The sequence below is a fragment of the Leptosomus discolor genome, chromosome 1, assembly GCF_034619465.1.
Source record: "Leptosomus discolor isolate bLepDis1 chromosome 1, bLepDis1.hap2, whole genome shotgun sequence".
NCBI lineage: Eukaryota > Metazoa > Chordata > Aves > Leptosomiformes > Leptosomidae > Leptosomus > Leptosomus discolor.
The window spans coordinates 124,189,444-124,213,926 of record NC_141391.1 but is presented as its reverse complement, the minus strand read 5'-3'; the positions used below and the strand labels follow the sequence as shown (position 1 = coordinate 124,213,926).

The 24,483-nt window shown below is 41.8% G+C and overlaps 2 protein-coding genes across 3 annotated transcripts; one reads left to right on the top strand and one right to left on the bottom strand.

Moving 5' to 3' along the window:
- Positions 1-3,785: 3,785 nt before the first annotated feature.
- On the bottom strand, positions 3,786-7,692 carry RPL24 (ribosomal protein L24). Its single transcript, XM_086478091.1, has 6 exons — positions 7,585-7,692; positions 7,384-7,459; positions 6,105-6,215; positions 4,902-5,038; positions 4,475-4,538; positions 3,786-3,914 (listed from the first exon to the last, which is right to left on the bottom strand). The coding sequence occupies exons 1-6, from the start codon at positions 7,587-7,589 to the stop codon at positions 3,834-3,836; spliced, it is 474 nt and encodes a 157-aa protein (XP_086334217.1). The 5' UTR covers positions 7,590-7,692; the 3' UTR covers positions 3,786-3,833.
- Positions 7,693-7,919: 227 nt separating this feature from the next.
- Positions 7,920-24,189, top strand: CEP97 (centrosomal protein 97). 2 transcript variants are annotated; one of them, XM_086478084.1, is made up of 11 exons: positions 7,920-7,990; positions 11,367-11,509; positions 13,622-13,780; positions 14,173-14,274; positions 14,781-14,894; positions 15,846-16,012; positions 17,263-17,427; positions 19,216-19,346; positions 19,868-20,615; positions 21,680-21,755; positions 22,490-24,189. In XM_086478084.1, the coding sequence occupies exons 1-11, from the start codon at positions 7,936-7,938 to the stop codon at positions 23,195-23,197; spliced, it is 2,568 nt and encodes an 855-aa protein (XP_086334210.1). In that variant the 5' UTR covers positions 7,920-7,935; the 3' UTR covers positions 23,198-24,189. The 2 variants fall into 2 exon arrangements, with proteins under 2 accessions (XP_086334210.1, XP_086334203.1); XM_086478077.1 differs by having other exon boundaries at positions 7,920-7,999.
- Positions 24,190-24,483: the final 294 nt, after the last annotated feature.

Genomic DNA, 24,483 nt, shown 5'->3' with positions numbered 1-24,483 from the left:
CACGGCAGCCGCGCCTCGGTGTGTTGGTGTGATCCTTTCTACTTCTGAAAGGAAAGAAAGAAAATATTTTGAACGTCAACTGCTGGTTTATCTTGTGCGATTTCTAGCCTCATTTTATTTTACAGCCATAAGAGACGTGAGATGCGGGAGCCCCAGGGTGCCCGCGCCCAGGCAGGAGCGCAGCCAGCAGCTGCCCTTCCCTATGCTTAGAACTTGCAGCACCTCACCTGGAGTACTGTGATTCCCCCAAAACAAAGAAACAAAGATACTGACTGGATGGAGCAAGTCCAGCAGAAGGCCGCAAAGATGGCCAGGGATGAGAGCCTGAGGGACAAGGTGAAGCTGAGAGATAGCCTTTTTCAGCCATGAAAAGGGAAGGCTGTAAGGGCCTTCGTGCTGTCCACAGCTACATCACCAGAGGATACAGAGAAAATGGAGGCAAACTCTTGTCAGAGTAACGAGTTGCTTCTAGCAACGGGTGCAGGTTAGAACACAGGAAATTCTAGTTATATATAAGGATGGGGGTGGTGGTGGGGGGTTGTTTTGTTTTTAAACCATGATGGTGGTCAAGTACTGGAACAGGTTGCCCTAAGAGGTTGTGGAACCTCTGGAGTTGTTCAAGACTCATCTGGATACTCAGCTGAGCAACCTGATCTATGCAGACATGCTTTGAGGAAGGGGTTGGACTCAATGACATCTGGAGGTCCTTTTCAACCTAAATTGTTCCGTGGGTCTAGAAAAAATTTACATATTCCATTTTTCATGATAGATACTTAATAGAGGATCAATTATGTTGCACTAGGTAAACACAAGACCTTTAATTTATTTATTTCTGTGTTAATTCATTGCACTGTATATATGAGCTGAATAACATGCAGCTACACCAGGTTAATGCCTTGCTCTGAACAGCCTGCTTCACTCACTTGAAGCATAGCTTGTGAGAGGAGTAACCTGATGAGCTGTTACTCTTTACTCTGTTCCACCATATCAGTCAGAACTCATGAATAAGCAAGGAAGAGTAATCTTAAAGCATTTCTGTGCACCTCTGCAGTAACACTAGGCAGCCAAAGCTTGCAAACTTCAAAGCATTAGCAAATATTCACTTACTAATTAGTCTTATCTGACAATCAATTCCTATATATCATTAATGGTATTTCAAGCAGATTGATTTTAAAAGCTCATCTTCCCTTTCAGCTTTTTAGCTGAAAACTTTTCACAAGCATCATGCAGTTGTACCAGGTCCTTCACACAAGACACTGATATAATCAGGATTTTATAGTTGTCACTAGCATAGGTGACTTTGAGTGGTGTTTTCAGCCTTCAGTTTTAAATGATTAAAAAGTCCTTCGGCTATAAGCAGCAGATTTCCTTCTTCTCTTTCCCCCTCCAGTTTCTGGCTCCTTCACTTTGAAGTGTGTTAACCAGTTTAAAAGCCTTCAATGTAATTCAAAACATGAGTAGTTCCTATACTTTTTGTATCAGCAAAAAGTGTAATAGTCTGGAAGATAATGGTGCAAATTACAAAAATGTGACCAAGCTAGACCTATTTTAAATGGGTTTCAACCTTCATCCACACCTGTATCTATTTTATTAATAAACCCAAACCAAAGTATGATACAACTCAAAATATGTGCCCATTACAGCCACTCTGTTTTTGAAGACTAAAAGAACTGCAGGAGGCAAAACTATGAAAAGACGGCTGCTTTCCTGAGTAGTGTAGTAAGGTAAAAAAGTAACTCTTCAAAGCTAATAGGCATTAAGATGTGGCATCAATAAATTGAGAAGTAGATGACCCAGAAAATAGAAAAGGTTTGTTTTCTTCTGTGCTTCTAGTAAGTCAGAGGACGTTGCTTTGCCAAGGCTAGCACTGACCATCAAAACTATGGCAAAGTTTGGGCACACCGTCTACGTAATTATTGAAGCAGACAGAGATAACTTCACCTGATCTCCTTCGGATGACCTGCCTAGTGGATGAGGGAAAAGCTGTGGATGTTGTCTACCTGGACTTCAGCAAGGCATTGGACAGTCTCCCACAGCATCCTATTGAACAAGCTGTTGGCTCGTGGCTTAGACACGCTGGGTTAGAAACTGGCTGGATGGCCGAGCCCAGAGACTCGTGGTAAATGGAATTAAATCCAGTTGGCAACTGGTCATAGCAGTGTTCCCCAGGGCTCAGTATTGGGGCCGGTCTTGTTTAACATCTTTATCAATGACCTGGATGAGGGGGTCTGCAGATGACACGAAATCAAGTGGGAGTGTCGATCTGCTTGAGGGTGGGAAGGCTCTGCAGAGGGATCTGGACAGGCTGGATCCATGGGCTGAGGCCAACGCTATGAGGTTTAACAAGGCCAAGTGTCGGGTCCTGCACTTGGGTCACAACAACCCCCAGCAGCGCTACAGGCTTCTGGGTGAGTGGCTGGAGAGCTGCCTGGCAGAAAAGGACCTGGGGGTGCTGGTTGACAGCCAGCTGGACATGAGCCAGCAGTGTGCCCAGGTGGCCAAGAGGGCCAAGAGCATCCTGGCCTGTATCAGAAATGGTGTGGCCAGCAGTAGGGAGGTGATCGTGCCCCTGTAGTCAGCACTGGTGAGACCACACCTTGAGTAGTGTCCAGTTTTGGGTGCCACAGTATAGGAAAGACACTGAGGTGCTGGTGCGTGTCCAGAGAAGGGCGACGAAGCTGGTGAGGGGTCTGGAGAACATGTCTTATGAGGGTCTGAGGGAACTGGGAATGTTTAGCCTAGTGAAGAAGAGGCTGAGAAGAGACCTTAATTCTCTCTGCAACTACCTACAAGGAAGTTGTAGTGAGGCCGGTGTCATTCTCTTCTTCTAAGTAGCTAATGACAGGACAAGAGGTAATGGCCTCAAGCTGCACCAGGGGAGATTTAGACTGGATATTAGGAAAAATGTCTTTTTATTGAAAGAGTGGTTAGACATTGGAACAGGCTGCCCGGGAAGTGGCGGTCGCCATCCCTGGAGATGTTCAAAAGGCATATAGATGTGGTGCTTAGGGACATGGTGTAGTGGTGGCCTTGGTAGTGTTAGGATAATGGTTGAACCTGATGATCTTAAAGGTCTTTTCCAACCAAAATGACTCTACAAGAATTTAACAAATGGCCACAGCCTCTAGGGGTGGAAGGGTGGGGAATTACTAAGGGAACCCCTATCTGCATTCTGGAAGTTAAATATGACCCTAAATGGGCTTGAAGTAAGCGTATACCATCAGCTGCATTTGAAGCTCATTCAACCTTCACAGCCTTCCTTTCCTTGACAACTGCTTCCAGCAATCTGTTGTTACTTCCTGATCCAGGATTTGCATCTGAACCTTTGCCTGTAACAGCCATGCAATGCGTGAAACCATCCATTCCTTTTTCAACCTGTTCCTCCTTTGATCCTCTACATCTTGCTACAAGCATTCCACAACACAAGAAATGCATTAGCTTTTTTTAAATCACTTGCAGATGGTACTGCTTCACACCCCCTTTAGTCTGCATTTCTGACCTTAGAAACCTCTTCTTATGCCATTTGTCATATATGTGGAATCAACTTCTACTTGCACTGTTTTGTCCTTCAGGCAAGAACAGCTCCATCTTCCCTACCACCCAAGTTGTTCATTAAATGAATTACATTTCACATTATGAAATGTGTGCTAATACAGCAGAATGTCCAAGAAACCAGGTGTTCTATGGCAAGAAGGTGTTTTTCAGTCTGCAAAAACAGACATAGTCATTTCACAGATTAATTCTCTTCAGTATATCTTGCACAGTTGAAGAGAACACGGCACAAGTTATGGAAGTTAGTCAGATGTTTATTCAGCATGACTAAGTTTGGCAAGTTAGCGCTTTCCACCAACACGGGGAGCAGAAACCTTGACTGGTTTCACAATCTTCTGCTTAGGTGCTGCCTTTGTAGGAGCCTGCAGAGAAATAATACGGTATGAGCAAAGAGAAGCAATTTATCTGCAGTCCTGAAAGTGTCCCTGTGTATTTAAGATTCTTGACAGAAATTAGGCAATTTAAATCAGATCAGGTTCAGAATTACAATCTATCTGATTAGATTCATGTTAACAGATGGTTACACACATACCAGTGTAAGCTTACAATATGATGCCCACATACGGTATTAATTCCTAAGTAATAATGAAAAAGATACTAGCACTCATTAATGTATTGTTACTGAGTTCCTAAATAGTGAAGATGTCACATCCAGACAATTTCTTAGCTATCAAGAATCTCTGACACACGGTCAGAAAGTTGGTTTACTGCCATATTTATTTCTTCTGTACAAAAGGTTTGTCCTACTCAGCTGCTTGGGTATGTTTAACTTTTGCACTAAGTTTGGTCAAGGTGCTTCCAGACCAAAAAAGGTAAACAAACGCTTCTTCCAAACAGAAACGGGAATTTAAAATTAAGTGCTGCAACAGAATGTTGTGTTACAACACAGAATATTCCATTTCATGTTTCTATTGCATCTTACCTTTGCAGCAGAAACAGCTGTTTTCTTAGTTGCCTGCTTAGCCTTCTTGGCTTCTTTTGCAGCCCTGTTAATTCACAGAAAAAGAGCAACAGTTACCCGTGTCTGCCATTCACTGTTTCTTTGTCTCAGCACTGTAAGAACTCCCTAAGATCAAGAACGAAATGCATTATTTCAGGTTTATCCTCTGCATTCAGTATTTTCACAAAGGGCGAGGGCAAGAAGAGACCCTTCTCTGCTGCTATCATCTATTGCCGAGATCACTCAGTATTACCTCCAAATATACTGATTAATAAAAAAAAACAACAAACAACCCACCACAAAAAAGCTTCTATGACACAGAGCTCATCTAGAGAACAAGTTCTTGTATGAAAAGCACTAATAATCTTTGAAAAGCCTGGGATAGCTCCACTTATCTCTGATTTCTCACCTGATAGCTTGTTCCCTCTGCGCCTTTCGTACTTCAGGCTTCTGATTTCGCTTAGCCATAATCTCAGCTAAAGACGCACCAGTGATAGCTCTCTGAAACTTAACAGCACGACGAGTGCGCTTCTTTTGTATCTCTTCCTAAAATGGAAGAAGATGAAGACAGCCAGTTAGTATCACAAGACATTAAATAAATGACTAAAGACAATTACAGAAAGAAGGTGCTATTCAGATTGAAGACATGATAAAACTGTACACAGAAGTAGAACTTTAGTCCCCACTTTGGAGATAACCGATTTCTTGATTTTCCAGAGCAGATGAATAGCCAAAAAAGAACTACATATTCTCCTCTGCAAGGTAAAAAAAAGAAAATTCTTTTGAAGAACGTCAGAAGTTCAGCCCTCTGTAACTGCCAGAAAAAAAAAGGGCAGTGTGTGTGGAGGGGTGGCCCAGATAAAGTCTGTTTTGATAAAATCTCCTGAAAGGAAGACACTTCACACCTGTTTCAAGAGGGATCATGGTGCAGGGCACCAGTGTAAGCCATCAAGCATCAGCTTCCTTTCTCTAAACCTAACTGGTAAAAACATTGACTTGTAACACACATGTAAGCCTTTTAAATGCTCTTTTGCTGTGCAAGTTTAAACAAGAACACTGAAATTACCTCATGCTACATGCCTTATTAATTTATCTTTCTCGTGCAATGACAAGTACCTAGGGAAGACTTCCTACTAAGTTACAGCCCAAAGTTTTCAAGAAGGGCGTGTGAAAAGTTCCCCCACCCTTTCACCCCCAGTCAGCTCTCTATGCCATCACCATTCAGGAAGTTTACAAGTTCAAACTTTTATAAAGCCTGCAGATTAAACAGCATTACCCACATTCTGTAAAGCTAATTTTTTAAAACAAATGCCATTCATACAACTGTTAAAATCTACTGAACCTACTGTGGTTCACAGTGGACCCTCAAAGAAGTGATACAATACAAATACAACGCTTTTGCTGAACCGGTTACCTTTCAAACATAAAGCAGCATACAAACTCATGTAAATGCACTCAAATTTTCACGATTATTGGCCAGTCTTCATCCTGGTTATATGAGTCATGCTTCTACTAACTACCAGCACACTGAAGCTACCTCTGTTCTAACAGAACAGTGACCAAATCTTCTGGTAGAAAACTTTTAGAGCGCCATTAGTTGGTGTATACTTACTGACTGTCCTTTCTTGTGTTTGCGCCTGTACAGAACAGTCCAGTTGATTTGACGGGGGTTTCTCTTGGAAAGGAATGCAGACTCACATTTTGCATTCAAGAACTGAAAAACCTGGAAAGGCAAAGTACTTTGTCTAAGTTTTGTTTCTACAAAGGACATTATCACAGTTTCCATTAACAAGTCAAGTATTTCTTTACGCAGCTCTGACAAAAATTTTAGAAGACAATTAAAAAAATTATAGTTTGGAATTTTGTTCCATTGATCAAATGGATCTCTTATAAAGCATCTGAAGCAGCTTATTTTTTTCTGAGGAAAGCTCAAATTATCACTTGCAGACACTGCTGCACTGTATTCTAGGCACAGCACAAATACCCATCTCCAACATCATATTTTTCAAGTGTCTGTCCTCAAGTAACTATGCACTTCCTGTGCATGCAAGCAAGTCAAAACTTGGCCTAAGGAACACACGGAGACCAATCAATCTGCCCAATTCCTTCTTGCATAGTTACAATGACCTTCTTGCCTATGATAACAGGCAGAACTATCAGGCTGATTTGTTATTAGCTATACAATTCAAAGTATAAACCAGTTTCCAGGACAGCACCTGAGAATTTGATGAGTCCATTTACTTAGCTGCCATTTCCCAGGAGATTCTGTACAGCAAGATGACTGTACTGCGATACCCAAACTCTCCTGCTGTAGGTATGAACAGAGTACTTCTATTTACAACAGTCCTATGTGTATGAGAGATGACAGCCTGAAAGGGCTCTCCTCCCTGTTTTATCCCAATGATCCGTACCCAAACTATCTGCAAGCCCAGTTGTTTCCTTCAGCAAATCTCAGCGTTAGATGCAGTATTGCTAAACATCATTTTCTACAGAACTTTGGTAGTTTAGAACAGATGCTTTAAGACACCCTTCCCAAACCACAACCTAAAACCCGACTCGAAATCCCAAGCTACAGCAAAACCACGGTTCTCCCGCGGTCCGGGTTTGGCGATAGCCATGACGTCCGGACACCGACGGCAGCACAGCGATGCTATTCTCCCACCGCTCAACACCACCGATTCAGGCAAACGCTACAGCAACGCCACCGGACACCCCGGGCAGCACCGAGCTCCCACTGCGCGCCGAGGGCGAGGCCTTCGCTTCTCCCAACTCCGCGCCGGCCTGTCTCCGACCTCCCGCCCCCTGCTTCTGCAACGGCGCGCTCCTGCTAGCCCCTGCCGCCCTCCCCGCGGGGCTCGCCCTGGCCTCCCCTCCCCCTCCGCCGGCCTCACCTTGCCGTCGGTGCGGGCATAGCGGCGACCATGGCCCGGGTAGATCTTGTACCCGCTGAAGCTGCACAGCTCGACCCTGCGCGGGAAAGAAGGGTTAGGGGAGAGAGCGGGTTAGCGGAGGGGGGGAGGCGCGGCCCTGCGGCGGCCTCCCCGCGGCGGATGGCCCCGGATGGGGCGGCGAGCAGCCGCCACGGCTCTTACTTCATGATGGCGGCTACTGCGAGGCGGGCGGCGGCCGCGTCGAAAAGGAAGAGATGACGACGGGAAACGGCGTTCCGTGCGCTGCGCGCAGCACGCCGGGACGGCACCCTCCCCCCGCGCGAGGGAAGGGGGCGGGTAGCGCCGCCCCGGCTGGAGGGAGAGAGGGGTGGGCTGACTGAGGGGCCCTGCGGCAGCGGTCGTACTGGCTGGGCTTTCCGCTCTTCCGTTAAAATCCGTAGGCGGGACCTTCCGTCCTACCGAAAATAAAAGACACAATTTTCCCGTGGCGGAGCAAGGCGGCCAATCGGCGCCCGGCGCTCCGTTGCCTGGCGGCGTTGGCAAGCGGGAAGTATGGCGGCGACGGGGCTTGTGGCGAGGACCGAGGCTGTCTCGCCGGCTGGAGGGGGTAAGGAGAGCACCAGAGGCAGCGAGTCTAGCGGAGGGCTGTGGGGCGGGGTTGCAGGCGTTGGGGGCCGGCGGGGGTTTGTTTGGGTCTTCGCTATGTGCCGCTGAGCGGCGGGGGCGCGCAGCGCTCCGCACCGCGGGAGCTGTAGTGCGGGCCGGGCAGGGCGCTGGCAGCCGGCCCGGGGTTCGGACTACGAGTCCCGAAAGCCCCCGCGGCCCTCCACGTCTGGTCGGGGGGGGGGGGTGGCTTGGCTGACAGAGAGCTGGGGCGGCCGGGGGCGCGCCCCCCCCCCCCCCCCCCCTTTCGAGGATGAGGGGAGCAGCTGCTCTTAGCTCACGGCCGGCCCCTGAGGTTACCCAGTGGGGGTTGGAAGTGGTCAGGACAGCGGGGGGGGGGGGGCGAGAAGACCGGCGTCAGCGCGGCTTCCCGCGCTCGGGCAGCTTGCCCTGAGGAGCGGGGATCGCCGCCCAGCAGCGGGCTTGGCTCTGGGTACGAGCAGGGGAGCGCGGAGAGGGGCTGTCTATCCCGTTGAGGCCCGGGACCGTGAGGAGGGATTCGCCCCTAGCCCTAAGGTAGGCCAGGAGTTGAAATGAGGCCACTTTTTCCTACAGCGGAGGGCGGAGAGGTCTGGGGAGACAGCGCCTCTTCTGAGGGTGTAGTGTTTGGCTTCCTGCCTCCCCCTCAAAGGGACGGTGCGTTACAATAGCGCAGGTCTGGCTTTGAAGGCTGAAGGGTTCAGTGAGCAGGCAGAGGCCTGAGCAAAAACTGTGAGCTCCTGAGGTCCATTAATGTACAGAGCTACCAAACGAGTAGTAATGTTTTCCTGGGTACTAAGAGCCTGTTAGGAAAATCTCATTCCCGAAGTATTATTCCAATTAGTCTTTTTTATAGTATGAAGTTGTATTAACTTTCTTAAGATATATATATATATATTTCACGCTGTATACTGAATAGTCATGCTTAAGCAAGCAAGGGACCCCAGCTCATCACAAGGAGGAGAAGGACAGACCCTCTTGAAACAGGGACTTTTGCGTCTCTAAATCTTAAAGCTGCCCATAGAGGATATCCCTAGACAATCAATATAGCACCAAGATCCTAGCTGCTCTAACACCCCTGTGAAACCCTCCCATTGTCCGACATCATAGATAAGTATATCAAGACAGACTCCAGGGATGTCTAGGTTCAAAGAGAAGCAGGTAGATCATGATGCCATAGAAATACAGTTTCTTTACAAATGGTAGTGTGTTTGTGTGTGTGTTAAGTAGTGATTAGTCAAAGCATGTTGTACCTGAACGCTTGAAAGGTATAAGAATGATGTGTAAAACCACATTCTGGGTGCCCCAGTTTGCATGGAACACCTCATGTGCATGGATAAAAGTATTAGTCTTGTATTCTATGCTGTGCATCCTAGTCTCTCTCCTCAGTTGGTGTGGACCAGTTGTGAATTTTTATAATAAGCACTTGGATAAATGGGCAGCTGCAAAATTTCTCTGTTTAAAATGACCAAGTAATTGCAGAGGTGGCTACTTGAGTGAGAAACATGCAGTACCTTCCTGAATGTGCAAAGACAGGAGCGTAACTGTTTCTGCTGGTTCTGCATTGCTACTCTTCAGAGCTTTTTGGGTGGCTGGGATTTGAGAAGCACTGGAAAGGTAATAAATGTCATCAGAGATGCTTCTTAGAAAAGCGTATTCTCTAGTTGACAAAATGGTACACCAGAAATGTTCATCTCTATCCTTAGCATAACTAAACCCTAAAAGCCTGCAAACTGCAAGAATATTAATATATAGTGCATGTTAGGGTAAGAACAGTCTTCTGGAACATGCTGCTGAAAAAGGCAGCTTTGTTTACTGAGCAGATAGTAAGAGAAGAGGAAGCACTAGAATGGTGTACGTATGTAAAACACACAGCAGAGGCTTAATGTATGAAAATTAGTATTAGCAGGTGTCACTGGGTACCCAGTGATTCAGGTTCCTTGCAGATGGCAAATGTTTTATTTTTAACTATATATAGTAACAGTTTTTGCATGGAACATTTTAATTGTATGTTCCGTTAACTAAGTGATATGCTAGCCTATTTACAATTTACTCATGTCCAAATGTCACCAGTACTGTAGTATGGCTATATGAATGGGTTCTCTGTTCTGACTTTTCACTAGGTACTTTACTGGAATATGGGACGTTTAGCCTATCAGTACAAGTTGGGAACACAAGCACCAAAAATCCCTAGGCAAGATACATTCAAGGACTCACTGAAGTCCTGGAGTGGAATCTTTGACTCGGAATTAGACACATTCCTTGCCCAGTGAGTTAAGATAGTTGAGTACTTGAGATTGGGGAGTGCAGCACCCAACCTGCTAAAAGGCAGCATGTCTTAAGATAGCTGATAGGAAATTTTAAAGAGAGGGTTGAATCTTAAGTTTGTTTCTTCTCTAGAATTCTGACAACAGAGAGGTGTCAGTTTTGGTTTCACAGGCTGAAACCTCTGCTTGGACTTTGCTCCTAGAGTGGACTTCGGGGGGGGGGGGGGGGGTGTGGAAAAAAGGCTGTAGGCTAATGATATTTTTTTCCCTTGAAATAGAGAGGGCAAAAAGAAAAAAAAAAACCTGCTGGGTTTTATTCATTGTTCTAGCTTTTTGAGGACTTGTTCATGATAAGGCTGTTTATTTTCCTCTGGCTGAGGACTATCAGATGTGTATTTCACATTTATGAGTTAAGTGCCCTGATCTTCAAATACTTTAGCAGGCTGTTTGATGGAGCTCTGCAGGAAGGTGATGTTTGTAGGTTTGCATCCTCATCAGATTCTGACTGATGAAAGGATGAATGCTGCTTACCCTTTTTCCAGACTCTTCCCTTTAAAAAATTTTTTTTAGCATCCAGTATGGTTGCTGTTGTTTGTGCAGTGTGATCCTACAGATGTGTGCTAGGCATATTCTGGGTTTGCCTACAAGCAGGAATTTAGACAGAGTGCCCACACATAGATAGGTAGCTGTCAAGCTGCTGAGAACTTGAAATCGTTGAAGAATTTAAAAATTTAGGGGCTTCTGAAATTTGGGGGGTTGAGTATCACACCTTTAAATTTAGCTCTGCTTCCCACCTCGGAGGATCTGTTACTGACCTTTCCAGAATTCTACTGGAATTCTTTATTGGGACGGGGCCTGGAATCCATATCTTCTGTAACTGGATCGGTTACTCTAATGTGTTTGCTATGAAGTAATTTGCTTCGGTTTTCCATGGAAAAGAAAGTTAATTTGTATTTGCAAATTAGCTGCATGCATTAAAAACCCAAGCTCTACGTATTGCTTTGCTTTTTCAGTACATGTCCTGATAGATGAAGTGTTGACTTCGGGGCTTTCTTTTCTCCTTTTTATTCTAAGGTTTGGTAGTCAACTGGTCAGGTCAAGGATTGCAAAAACTGGGTCCAACCTTACCCTGTGATGCTGATACTCACACTCTGATTCTGGACAAAAACCAGATAATTAAATTGGAACACTTGGAGAAATGCAGGAATCTGATGCAGGTCAGTGTTACTTGACTTGAATTTGCTGTGAAATAATGGTATGGTGATGCTAATTGAAATACTTCTGCTTTAAGGCCATGTGATGTAATTGCAGTAAGTTAGCAGTTACTATCTTTGTAGGAAAATAAATGATGGCTTGCTGTCCTGGTTTGGCTGGGGCAGAATCACGGCCCAGCCATGCTGGGCAGGCCATCAGCAGTTTTGAGTCAGCCAGGGCAGCTGCCCTGAGTGAGCTACAGGTGTAGCCCATCCCATAATGTCATGGTCATTATGAAGGGGTGAAGGTTGGCTGAGGAAGGGGAGCTCCTGTGGGGTTCCTCCTGGGGTTCCTCCTGGGGTTCCTCCTGGGGTTCCTCCTGGGGTTCCTCCTGGGGTTCCTCCTGCTTCTCCTTTGGGTTCTCACTGTTCCTGAGGACTGGATATTAATTTGGCTGAGTATAACTGTATATCTCTGTTGGTATTGGTGTTATCTCATCAAAATCTGTTCTCTCTTCTACCTATGAGTCTGCTCTCCTTTTTCCTGATTCCCCTTCCTGGCTGGTGAGGGGTTGTTGGGTGATAGAGCGACTGTTCTAGTTTAGCCCCGGGTACAGGCTAAACGTAGACAGTCTATTTGGTGCCCAACATTTATTTGGGACTTAACTTGAATAGCTCACCTGGGAGACTTGTAAACCTTTAATTTAAGAGTCTCCAAGGGATGAAGTTTCAACAGATTTTGGTGGAGTCATTACAAGTATTCACTATGCTGCTGTTCGTACTTTGTCAAATTCTCTGCTGTTTCGTCTTAAGAGTTGCTTTTGGAGCTATGGGCAGTTTTACCACTGCTTATTGGTTTTCTGCAGCTTATCGCTCTTGCATGTAGGGGTAGAGGTGCTGCTTTGCTGGGTGCTCTGGTGGTTGGCTATGGTATTATGAGTTCTTTTGTAGTTAGACCAATTTCTGATTTTTGTGGAATGGCAATGGGCAAAGACAAGTGGGAATACCTATGGGATGTTTTTTGCTAGTTACCTAAGTAACTAAAAATGAACTAAGTAAATCCTAATGGGGGGGTTGGTGTCATAGGAACACTTAGAAAAGTCACTGATAACCTAAATTTTGATACTTGAAGCTTTGTAACCTTAAAAGTAACTTTGTTTTATATCTCCTCTGTGTAACTATAAACATGCAGATATGTGTACAGGACTCTCCTCTCCATTTGGGTTTCAGAACTCTTCAGAGAGGAAGGGTATTAGTAGCCCTAACTTCCAAGAAGGAAAAAAAAAGCCATGTGGATTAGGTTAAAATAGAAATAGCAAACAAAAAAATGTGAAGTGGCAGGGATCTATATTGTCTTGTTAACATATCAATTCATGTAGGCCTTGATGTTGCTAGTGCTTGTCCTTAATTTTAATACTAGCCAGCAGTCCATTAAAGTTCATGAGGATGTTAGTGAAAATGGTAAGCCAGGGCATGGTGCTTGCAAAAATAAGAGTTGTAATCCCTCCAGGGTGAAGTTGTACAAGTCCATGTTAATTATCACTGAAAGTGTCTCCAGGTAGACTTGAAGTCTCCTAGTAGCTTCTAAAGACAAGCTAAACTGAGACAGGAGAGGTGGGGTTTGTTGCTACAGCAAACCTTCACTAGTCTGCCAGCTTGGTGGCCATGTTATGTGTGTGTCTAATCAGGATTTATCCTTTAAAAAGTTTGAGTTACAGTCCTGTTAGCACAGGACATTTTTGAGTCATGTGATCTGTATCTTGTCCTCTGCCTTATTGACAGTAAGTATGATTTTACACAAGGAATAGAGCAACAATTTGCACAATGATTTGGCAATTCTGATTTTAAAATCTTATTTTCATATGACAGAATTCCTCATTCATTCTCCTTTATTTAGCTATTGCTAGGAGGATTTCATGTTAAGTTTGCAGAGTTGTGAAGACTACTTTCTTTGATCAGTAGTTTATTTTCTGGCCCTTGCAGTCTTTTGTGTCTGTGTTATTTACTTGAAAATGGAGTATGCAGATTGAAGAAGTTCCTGTTGGATTAGGTTTTTAACCACTAAAAAAGCCTATTGTGTCTGTGCAGTTGAATAGTTAAAGCTTTTTTTTCTTTTATTTGTGTGTCGATCTGCAGCTCTCTGTAGCCAACAATCGTTTGGTGCGGATGATGGGTGTAGCAAAACTGACTAAGCTCCGGGTGCTAAACTTGCCTCATAATAGCATTGGGTATGTGGAAGGGCTGAAGGATTTGGTGCACCTGGAATGGCTGAACTTGTCAGGAAATAACCTTAAGGTAAAGTACTTAGTCTTTATGCATTTTCCAGAATCGAGTGTTGTAGAAATTGGAAAATACTGCAAAGAAATCTGAATATGTTTCTGGTTTTGATTGGAGCAACTGTTGAAGTTTTGTGTCTACTCATTTATGAAATAGAAGAGCACAACTTTTGGACAAGAATTGTCTAGGGGAAAAAATAAATGCTTCAATATCAATGTAATGAGAATTGGGAAATAATCCCCAAAATAGGAAAAGAATTATCATCTTTAAAAAGAGACTGTGTAAAACCATGGTTTTCATTTTGGGTTACTTCTGGTGATTTTTAGCTTTCAAAATAATTTATTGATACCTGTTTTTTTTTATGACTATAATAGAGTTACTGTGAGTAATTGACTTCTCTATTTTTGTAGGCCATTGAACAAATCAATTCGTGTCTATCTCTTCAGCATCTTGATTTGTCAGACAATAACATAGCTCAATTAGGTGATCTCTCCAAGCTTACATCGCTGAAGGTAGATGCTATTTTATCTCTTGTTCTGTTAGCTCTTAAGGCACTTTAATCACTATAATTTCTAGAGGGAAGCATGTAAAAATTCTTTTCCTTGTTTTCAAGTTGCAGGAACTGAAGCAGTGATTTTTCTATAACCACTCTAATGATTTTGGTAAAGATGAATTGGTGAGATCTTGTTCATAGCTCTCAGTTCTCTTGTCTCACTTCATGAATCGAGACAAAACATAGACTTAACTCTTTCAGCTTGAACCCTGTAGAGAAAAAATATTTCTAAATACATCTTTTGTAACTGTGACTATACTTCAGTTCTGCATTTTAAAATGAGAAGATTTTGCTCTAAAACAAAAAAAAAGACTTTTCCCTTGCTAGAATAAACAAAAATTATCTTGATGATACCAGAAATCCTTATTTATATTTTTTTCGTGTGTATTGTGCAGGTTTTGTCTGAAAAAAAATATGGGGGTTTTGATCAAACATACACTTAATCAGTGTGTTTTTATTTTATAGACTCTGTTGCTGCATGGAAATATTATAACTTCACTTCGCACTGCCCCTGTTTGCCTACCTCAGAATCTGACTGTTTTTTCTTTGGCAGAAAATGAAATCAGAGACTTAAATGAGGTAAGATATAGAAGGTACATCTCTTTGTCTTTAGGTAGACTGAAAGCAGTTAGTTGGATAATTCTTTTGAGGATGTAGCTGGAAATGGGCCCCTTTCTTTGAAACAACCCATGTTGATAGAAGGAGCTTTTATTAGTTTATTTATAACAACTATGCTATCAGTAGATGCACAAGCTAGGTAATACTTCTTAAGATTTATCCTTGAAATAAACTTAGCCTTTTTTGGTTTTATTTTATTCAAAGATGTTGGAAGTACACTTTAAAGACTAAATTCATAGAAAGCTTTTCATTATTTTCTGAAGGTTGAAAGCTGAGCTGATGAACTGCTGCAGAGGGCTTCTGCAGCTGCTGTGTTTAGAACAGAGGTTTGAATTACTTTTGTGGCAACTGAATGTTTTTGGGCCCATGTCTTATTTTGTCTATTCCTCAGACACTATATAAGAGAAACAAATATTCTGCCTGTGATTTTTCTTTATTGCGTTGTTTTTTCCTTTTTTTATATAAGGAGCAGCCAAAACTGTCAGCTGGACTTCCATGTTGGAAGAAAAATTTTGGTTTTGTAATACATTTCTCTTCAGAACAGGACAGTGTTTCTCCAGCTTTTTGGCTTGCCTTTTTTTTTTTGGTCAAAATCTCAATGCCTGTTCTAGTGAACTGGAATCATGGAAATACTGTACCATTTTATCCATAAAGCCCTGTTCTGAGGTTTCAAAAGAAGCTAATGCTTTCCAAGGGCTGTGGTACTTACAGGAGAATTAATGGGAAAATGGCAGTAGTTGACAGAAGGTCCTTTGAAGATGTTCATGTTCAAAAAGCAAGTGTGATTTTCAGTGTATTTGTAATTATGTTGTTTTCTGGGAGATGCCTAGCTGTAACTAGGAGAAATGCGGTACGTTCTGTAAGCTTTTAATGGGTTCTGTTCAGTTAACAAATACAGCTTGTTTTCTCAAGGTTTCTTTCCTGGCCTGTCTTCGTCAATTGGAACAGTTGTCAATTATGAACAACCCTTGTGTGATGGCCACACCTTCTATCCCTGGCTTTGACTACAGGCCGTACATTGTCAGCTGGTGTCTGAACCTTAAAGTTCTTGATGGATATGTGATTTCTCAGAAGGAAAGGTAACATAATAGTATTAAATTTCTAAAATTGTGAGGTAAAGTTTGACTAAGCTGAAACTGTGGTTTTATATATAAGTAAAAAAAATGGAGAAGTGCTAAAGATCTGAAATTCTTTGTCTTGCTAATGGCCATATAAGATACAGACAAATTAACATTGTTGCTTTTGCTAAATTTTTCATCTGTTACACTGTAATTATTATGTAAGACCATAAGTTTATTTAAGTAGAAGTATAAAGTCAAGCATTTGTTTTGTTACTCAACTCAGTGGCACTTCTACAAAGCAAAACTGGAAGCAATTTATCAATGATCCGTCACCCCTTCCAAGTTTGCAGCCTCTTTGACTTTGCAGAATGAGATAATCAACAGATATTAAAGCTATTGGGGGAAGCTCAAACGTGCCCTTTATAAAAAGGGCCTAACTTGCATGTGCATTTCTAGATTTGGCATTTTTTGTATCCATTAGTCAAATGTTATTTTGCTCAAATTGCTTGTTACTGTATTGTTGTGGTCATTAAGTCACTATATGACAGTAGAGACGTCCTCTTAAAGTTCTTGACATCAGGACAGTCTGAGCATAAATATTATCCAGTATAAACACGTTCTAGCCCAATACATTATCGTATTCCAGGACATAATGTCTTTTTTTTTCCCCATTACTAAAATAAAAAGCTGCCTTTTTTGTCAAAGGCAATCCAATTCTGTTTCTGTTTCACTGTAACATATGACTTTCCCAGAAAGTTGGCTGCAAGAATTCTAGAATTTCTTTTATGACTATTGGCTTTTTCTGTATTAACTGCATTATTGTATACAGATTATATTAAATCTTCTCAGACTGAAGAGCATTTAATTTAAAAACAAGATTTCAATTGCTGAATACTTTCAGCAAGATTTGCTCTCTGCCTATTCTGCATGTTTGTGTGATGTGAACTTTTCTGTTTCTGTGAAAGCTTTGCTGGTAAATTCATTGACACACATGTTTTCAGTGCTCAAAGACTACACACAGGTAAAGCAGAGACTGCACAGTTTTGGTCAGAGGTTTTTATTTTTTTATTGATGCTCATGCACGGGAATACTTTTATTCATTATTCTGGTAATGAAATTCCCAGTTCCTCTGGGCACCGTGCATGTTCCAAGTTTTGATTAGATTTGTCGATTATCTCTTAAGTACCCAACAGAAGATCAATAATCAAAGGAAAGTTAGGGGTTCTATGCGGTGCATTAATGGTGACCATTTTTCTCCTTCCTAACAGTTTGAAAGCAGAATGGCTCTACAGTCAAGGTAAAGGAAGATCATACCGACCTGGGCAGCATGTTCAGCTAGTCCAGTACTTGGCTACTGTTTGCCCTCTTACATCTACTTACGGTCTCCAGACTGAAGAGGATGCCAAACTGGAAAAAATACTGAGTAAGCAAAGGTGAGAACTTCTTGTTTCTCTATTGTTAGAGCATTGAGAACATAATTACATGTCGTCTTATGTGTTAGATATAGTAAGATTTCCCCTTAATTATTTCAAAGTAACAGTGAGGGTTGGAGGTGGGAAGAGTAATGGAGGTACAACATATGTTATAGAGGGGAATGAGAGGCAAGACAGCAACAGAAGTGTTTTCCTGCTTGCTGGGCCATCTAGGGGCAAATTCTCTTATTTTTTTCAGTCTGTGCTCTGTAGGGCATTGAAGGTGACTTGTGTTAGGACTGATTAAAATAAACTACCTACTGAGATTTTTTTTGCCACAGAGAAAGTGAGGAAAACATCAAAAAGGAGCTAAGATTAACTTTTGCTCTGATTATAAAAGACGACTATTGTGGTACACTGGAGTATTAGCCACTTTTTTGTTGTTAGTGTGTTCTTTATTGGTTTTAAAGTTAAGGCTGTGCTTTAAGGGGCGCTTCCCAGTGATGTACTTGACAGTCTCTGTACCTGGCACCTTGGGTCTGTCAGCAGAGTTTTCACTAAACCCTCCAGGTTCTGCCAGTGGTAGCTGTTTGCTGAGATCTGTGCAAGTCAATGAGGAGAGAGTTAGTGTGCTGCACTTTCTTTCCTCCCATGAAAAGGTGAACTAATTTGGATTAAAAGCCAGAAAACCTAACAGTACAGGTATTCCTGTTCCCCAGGACCTATTGACGAACTTTTTTTGCAGAAAAATCAGAGTGGAAGACTCAGATCAAATGAGCAGGCTATGTAAGTGGCATAGTGTTGGGTAGAAATTTGGACAACGAAAGTGTTGCGGTAAGCAGAAGAGCAGCATCTTGTCAGAAGGACTAGGAACTTGGGAGCATCTGGAAGGAGCTACTGCATACTCAATCAGTGTAGATTGATCTCCAGGAGGAGATTACAGAAATGTTGTGTCCGTTTCAGAGGAGAAAATGCAATAAAAACATATTGACATTGGAATTGCCAGCAAAGTGCTGTGACGTTCACATGATGTTTCCGGGGAAAATTTGGGAAGCTGGTTTGCAAAATATAACGCCTTAAAATTTTTTTAAAAAACAAATAAACAAAACCCCGAACAAAGGGGAAAAAACAAAACAAAACACCAAAACCAACAAACAAAATGAAACCTCGTTAAAAAACCAACCCCCTGAAATTCCCACCCATAAACATATATGTGATTTATAAGGCAGTTTGACTTTCTGATCTCTACTTTATGATCTTTGAATTTAGCTGGGCTGAAACAACCTGTGTGTTTTTCTCAGTTTGTAAAAGATGATTTTATGTTTGTGGCAATGTTTGTTCATTTGTATTAGTATTTTTGTTCCTGTTACTAAATGGGGACGCCCTTTCCTTGATTCAGTTACTTCCAAATGTAGAAGATGCTCCCTCCATTCCTTAAACTGCTCTATGCATACAAGCATATCCTGCAGTAGATACTTGGAATTCCTGCATACCTTCCTTGTGTGTAGAAGTACTTAATGGTTTTCAGTCTGTATTGTTGCATGTTGGATTTTTTCTCTTCTTTTGATACATGTACATGTAATGAAGAAAAAGGGGCAGGAGGAAGGGGAACAGGAGCAGTTTGTGCAATCCCTTACTTTGTGAGTAGTCCTGTTAGTGTCTTGTAGGTGTAGGGATCTGCATAGCTAGTGTCTTGCTTAGAATGGTTTGATCGCTTGTTTTTTTTTTATAGTGGATAGTTTCTTTTAGATGTCTTCTGTACAAAAAAGTGTCAAAGAAATATAAAACCTGTTGGAACTCTGTGTTTAGGCTCCACCAGAGGCAGTTGATGCATCAAAACCAAAATGAAGGACCACACACATCTACTCCCAACAAAACACTGCCAGTTACTTCTGAACACAGCAGTCCAGCCCAGCCACCACAGATAGCTCTTGAAAGTGGTAAGCAGCTAATCTGCACAGGTGAGCTAACCTGTGGAAATTAAAAAAAAAAATATTACTAGAGGTAACTGTGGAGAGAATTTCAGCACAAGGCCCTGTTATTTTATTAGATTGATTTTTTTTTTTGGAGATTTTCAACGGAAGTTATACTTTGTTTTCTAAAAATCCATTCCATGCTTCTTCATGTCTTGATGCTAGTAAGATTGTTACATGAAAATAAACTCGAGTAAACTAAGGAGTTATTACTTTGACCGTTCCATCTGCTAAAAGTGTAACTTCTCCAGGGGGAGGCAGTTTGTGTAATTTACTGTACCCAGTGTTTGGAAAGTTTGTGGATGTTACTGGGATAAGTAGTTATAATGTCCTTATTGTTAGAAATAATGCTTGTCTTTACTAGCATTTTAGATCTTCTTTAGCTCCCAGGTTCTATCTATCTAAAACAAATTGTGAATCTGAATGAATTAAGTGAAGGTATGTTGTTGAAATATGACAGTTTTGGATGTGGCTTTCTGCCTATCTAGAACCTATCATCCAGAAGAATTCTTGGGCTGGACCAAGTGCAAACGATGATCATTCCTATGCAGTAAATAACACTTTTCTTGAAAGAAGTTTTCGCAAGGAGCTGTGCCTTGAAGACATACAGACAGATGAAGACAAACTAAACAGCAGCCTTTTATCCTCGGAGTCTACTTTTATGCCAGTTGCTTCAGGATTGTCTCCAGTGTCTCCTACTTCAGACCTGAAGCTACGTGGAATCAATTTGGGCCTAGAAGATGATGATGATACAGTGATCGAATGTGTGAGAGATGTTAATAGCAGAGAAACAGCGAACAAACAAACTGCATGTGTTACAAGAGAGCCCTCGAACAGAGCGGTGGGAAGTGTGGAAACTCAAAGTATCAAAGAGAGTAGGGTGTTGCTGCCTTCTGATCCAGTAACAGCTAGCCTGGCTGCTAATACTAGCAACTGTTCAGCATCCTCTGAAGACCAAGTTCCGCATAGTCACCCAAGCACCTCAGTAGGTGCTGAATCGGGAGTTACAACTTTCTGTCCTGACCAGATGACAGGAGAAAGTTCTGATTCATTATCTGTTGTTGATCAAGGTGCAGCTGAACTGCAAAGAATGACTAAAGCAGCTACCAAGCTTCAAGCCTGCTGGAGAGGATTTTACACAAGGAACTACCATCCCCGAGCCAAGGAAGTGCGGTATGAAATTCGACTAAACAGAATGCAGGAGCACATAATTTGCTTAACTGATGAAATAGAAAAGTAAGTTGAGGTCTTGCTGTGTATTTTCAAATCTGTATGGATATAACCATTGTTCCAGTATATTTCAAACAGGTGTAGATGGGTCTTGGTATAACTAGTCACAGTAGAACCTGGCATCAGTAATACGAAACTGTGGTTATAGTAGAGGATTGCTTCCTGTAAGATAAGCAGAGTTATGCACATAGCTGTTCATACTCTTGAAGTGCCTTGTCTGAGTGGGTTGGGGAAAAAATAGAAACATTTTTCTATTCCTTTATTAGCAGGACTTGCATGTTTCACTACATAACCAAAATAGAAACTGCTAAGTGTGATTTCTTTTTTTTTTTAACTTGTCTCCTAGCAATTACAGAGTCTATAAATGAAGTCTCCATATTGAGAGTCATACCTCTGTTACTGGTGAAAAGAAGAATTTTCTCTGCCTTGCACGATACAATTTTAAGATGTGATTCTGTGCTTGGTTCTGGGTTTTTTTTGATTCTATGAATCTGTTTGGAGGAGATCATTATCAAATTTCCTCAATTTGTAAGATATAAATTGTGGATTTAGTTAATAACTTTCTGGATCAGCCTGGGTACTGGCAGTCTGACAGGCTCTTTTCCTTTGCTATTGCAAGCAACAAAAGTTCTGTGAATCAAGTTGAGCCCTCAGTGAACCTCTAGAAACATCCAGTACTTACACATCATACCTACATCCAAGTGATAACAGTTGGGGAGGGCATAACTTGAAGAACCACGTTTTGGGGTATCTTTTGTGCAGAAAAAAAGCATGTCTAGCTAAAATGAAGAGTTCACGTTCAGTTTACAAAAAGAAACTTAAAGTATTGGCAAGCCAATAAATGTGCTGCAGCAAAAGGAAGCACAATCTTAATGTAGCGCTGGAAAAGAAACTTGAAGTCAGCAGCTGGATATTAATGGGAAGCCAGACTGCAGTAATGTCTTAATGTTAAGCTCAGTTGTAGCTTTCAAGAGTGCTGTTATATAAGTAGGCCTTTTTATGTATTCTTGGCCTTGTTACCCAAATGTTGCTTATTTAAGATGTGTAAATTTGAATATGTGTTCCTACAGACTAAGAAAAGAAAGAGAGGAAGATAAGATTCAGAGGCTTGTACAGGAGGAAGCTGTCAGGTTTCTTTGGAACCAGGTAAATAGTTTTAGTCCTTTTAGTTTTCTGCTTACATATGAATTTGAAAGGCATTATTTCATACTGGGGATCCTAAAGAGATAGTCAATATGGTTAATTTTTTCCAGTTATGACTTAGGTGGCTTATTAGACTCTAATTACCATGTTGTTTGCTATACTGGTATTCTGAGAGAAAATAACATCCAGAAGTATTGAACACTGGCTTTGTTACAAAAGGCTAAATTATAGCCTGGTGTGAGAAGGAGGACAAAATGCAAGGGAAGCCAAATAAACATAGCAGAAGTGTGAAGCATGATGTGACTGGTAGATATGTAGGGAAATGAAATGGCGTCAAGCTATGTTGCTTTTGAGCAACTCATTTCTAAAGTAGAAAAGTTATTAATACACCTTTATAATAAGCTATTCTTCCAAAAATAAGACTGACTGTTTCCTTAAGCATGGGTTGTTTCATAAAGATTCCCCAACTTTTCTGTTTTCAAGAGCAGGTTCCTTTTTCTTCAGGTACTTGAGCTGGAAGGCTTGTGTACTCAGTCAGTGTTGGGCATCTAGGTTTAAAAGCCATTATTTAACAGTGGGAAGAACTCATTTTCCCTAAAGGTATAGCAAACCTTCTGTTAGTTCACTCAGTCTTAAATTTTATCCTAGAGCTTTGTTGCTGATTGCAAGAAATACTCTAGAAATCAAAGTACTTCTTTAGTTGCATTTCGTAGTGAAATTCTCTCTATGCTTTACAGGTTAAATCCCTTCAACAATGGCAGCTTTCAGTGACACAAAATTTAGGTGCCACTTTGCAACCTGGGATCCCTACAGCTGGTGCTTTCTGTCCATCTGAACCGTCTGTTCAATCATCTACACTTGAGCAAGAAACCCCACCAGATATTAGTTCGGCTTGGTTAGTTCCAGCTGGTGATTTTCTTCAGGAAAAGTCTTTGTTACAGTTCCCAGATTCTGGTTTTCATTCTTCCATGGCTGATCAGACTCATGCTGGTGACTTGTGTAGCTCTGAAAAGAGTTTAATGGAAGGAACCGAGAGCTCTCTTTCAGTGGAAACTGTCAAACATTGTGTCAATTCTGCTTCACCATATTCCTCAGATGTAGAGGATGGCCATGGGGAAAGCAAGGAGAGCTCTAGTAATGAGCAGGACAACAGGCTACTACAAGAGTATTTAAAATCTGTTCAGCAGCTGGAAGAGGCTGATGAAGGGACAAATTGCAATGATGAGACAGAGGGTAGCTGGCCACAAATCGCTGTTTCAGCAGAAAGCCAAGATTCTTCATCTGACACTGTCTCTGTAGATCTCCCTCAAGATACATCTTCCCCTGCCCGAGGTGAAATCAGTCAGACACCAGAAAGCTGCAAACTGAATTCAGGAATAGTAGAAGGGAAGCAAACGGACTGTGATTCTTCATTTCAGATGCTGCATGTTGGGATAGCTGTATAGTGGGCTCAGTTCCACAAAGGACTAGGGATTCCATCTCACTTTCCTTTCCCTTTCTTTTTCCCATTTATACAAAACTTATTTTTCATGTGTGCTGTTTCAGATTTTTTGACTCATGTTACCAATTTATGTTTTAATTAGTATTTTATTTATGTTGCTGAGGACTGACACTAACTATGCTGACCTGAAATCAGTTAAGTTCTCAGTGACAGTCATTATGCACTTTATTTTCAAACATAAAACTGATATCCTAGTAACTGGCTTCCATTTAAATTAATTCTGAAGGTTTGGAGTGTTGGGGGTGTGGTGTTTGCCGTAAATTCACTTCAGTGAATATGTTAGTAAGACTTCGATTTATTTTTTTTCCCTAAAAAGCAGGATTGAGTTCTTACTTTGCAAAGAGAAGGAAACAATATGGGAAGAAATGCAGTCAATACAGGCAGTGTATGTTTGTTTGCATGCAGCCTGGTGAGAAGGATGAAAGCAGTTGCGTTTCAGACTTCTTTTGACTTTAACAAGAGTAGTTTGGTCAATGTCTCAAAGATGCATTCCATGAAACCTGTGACCAAGTCGGTGACTTCTTTTTGTCATTTACTTGAAGCTGCTGGCTAGGAGTTGGGTCATTTACATATGCACTGAAACAAGGACTTACAGGAGTGATACCTTAGGGAGCTTCAAACAAACTTTGACGTTTGTTGGCCCAGAGGTTGAATTTCCCTGCTTTCTCAGGTAAGACTCAAAGTGGAACCAGTAGCAGCCTTTACTAAATAAGAATTTCAAAAGGGCATGTGATTTGCGAACACCGTTTCCAGGACTGCGCTGCTGGGTTACAGCAGCAGACTTGGTGACATAAGTTTTTGCCTCTAACAAGGATGCCAGTGTCACTGTGGGATTTGGATCTGCATGTCTTTCAAGACATTAGTGCGTTTGATGCATCGCAACTACTTCTGTCTACAGGTGTAAATATTAAAAGCAAATGCCATGACTTAAAACTATTTCTTGACATCTCTGTTGGGTTTTTTGTTTGGTTGGGTTTTTTCTCTGTATGTCCAGTATTTGACATTCTAATTAGATATGGATAAAAAGCTGTATTTCTTCCAAGCTGGCAAATGTGCTAAGTTACCAAGGCTATGATTTCCACTTAAACACTGGGCAAGCAGTAGGGTTTGTGTATTGCCTAGCTGTTGCTATGCTGTTCTTTTGATTGGAAGAAAGATCAGGTATCTCGGGGTACTGCAAAAGTAGCAAGGGAAATCTGTTTTGCCATGTGATTTGTGATGGACGCTAGT

Bases quoted from the DNA above. Each gene is read 5' to 3' on its own strand.
- RPL24 (XM_086478091.1), bottom strand. The intron at 4,539-4,901 runs GTGAGAAATCAG...GTGAATTAACAG, and splicing joins CAGAGGGAACAAGCTATCAG to GGCTGCAAAAGAAGCCAAGA. The intron at 3,915-4,474 runs GTAAGATGCAAT...ATTTCTCTGCAG, and splicing joins CAGCTGTTTCTGCTGCAAAG to GCTCCTACAAAGGCAGCACC.
- CEP97 (XM_086478077.1), top strand. From the start codon at position 7,936: ATGGCGGCGACGGGGCTTGTGGCGAGGACCGAGGCTGTCTCGCCGGCT. The intron at 20,616-21,679 runs GTAAGTTGAGGT...GTGTTCCTACAG, and splicing joins TTAACTGATGAAATAGAAAA to ACTAAGAAAAGAAAGAGAGG. The intron at 21,756-22,489 runs GTAAATAGTTTT...TATGCTTTACAG, and splicing joins TCAGGTTTCTTTGGAACCAG to GTTAAATCCCTTCAACAATG.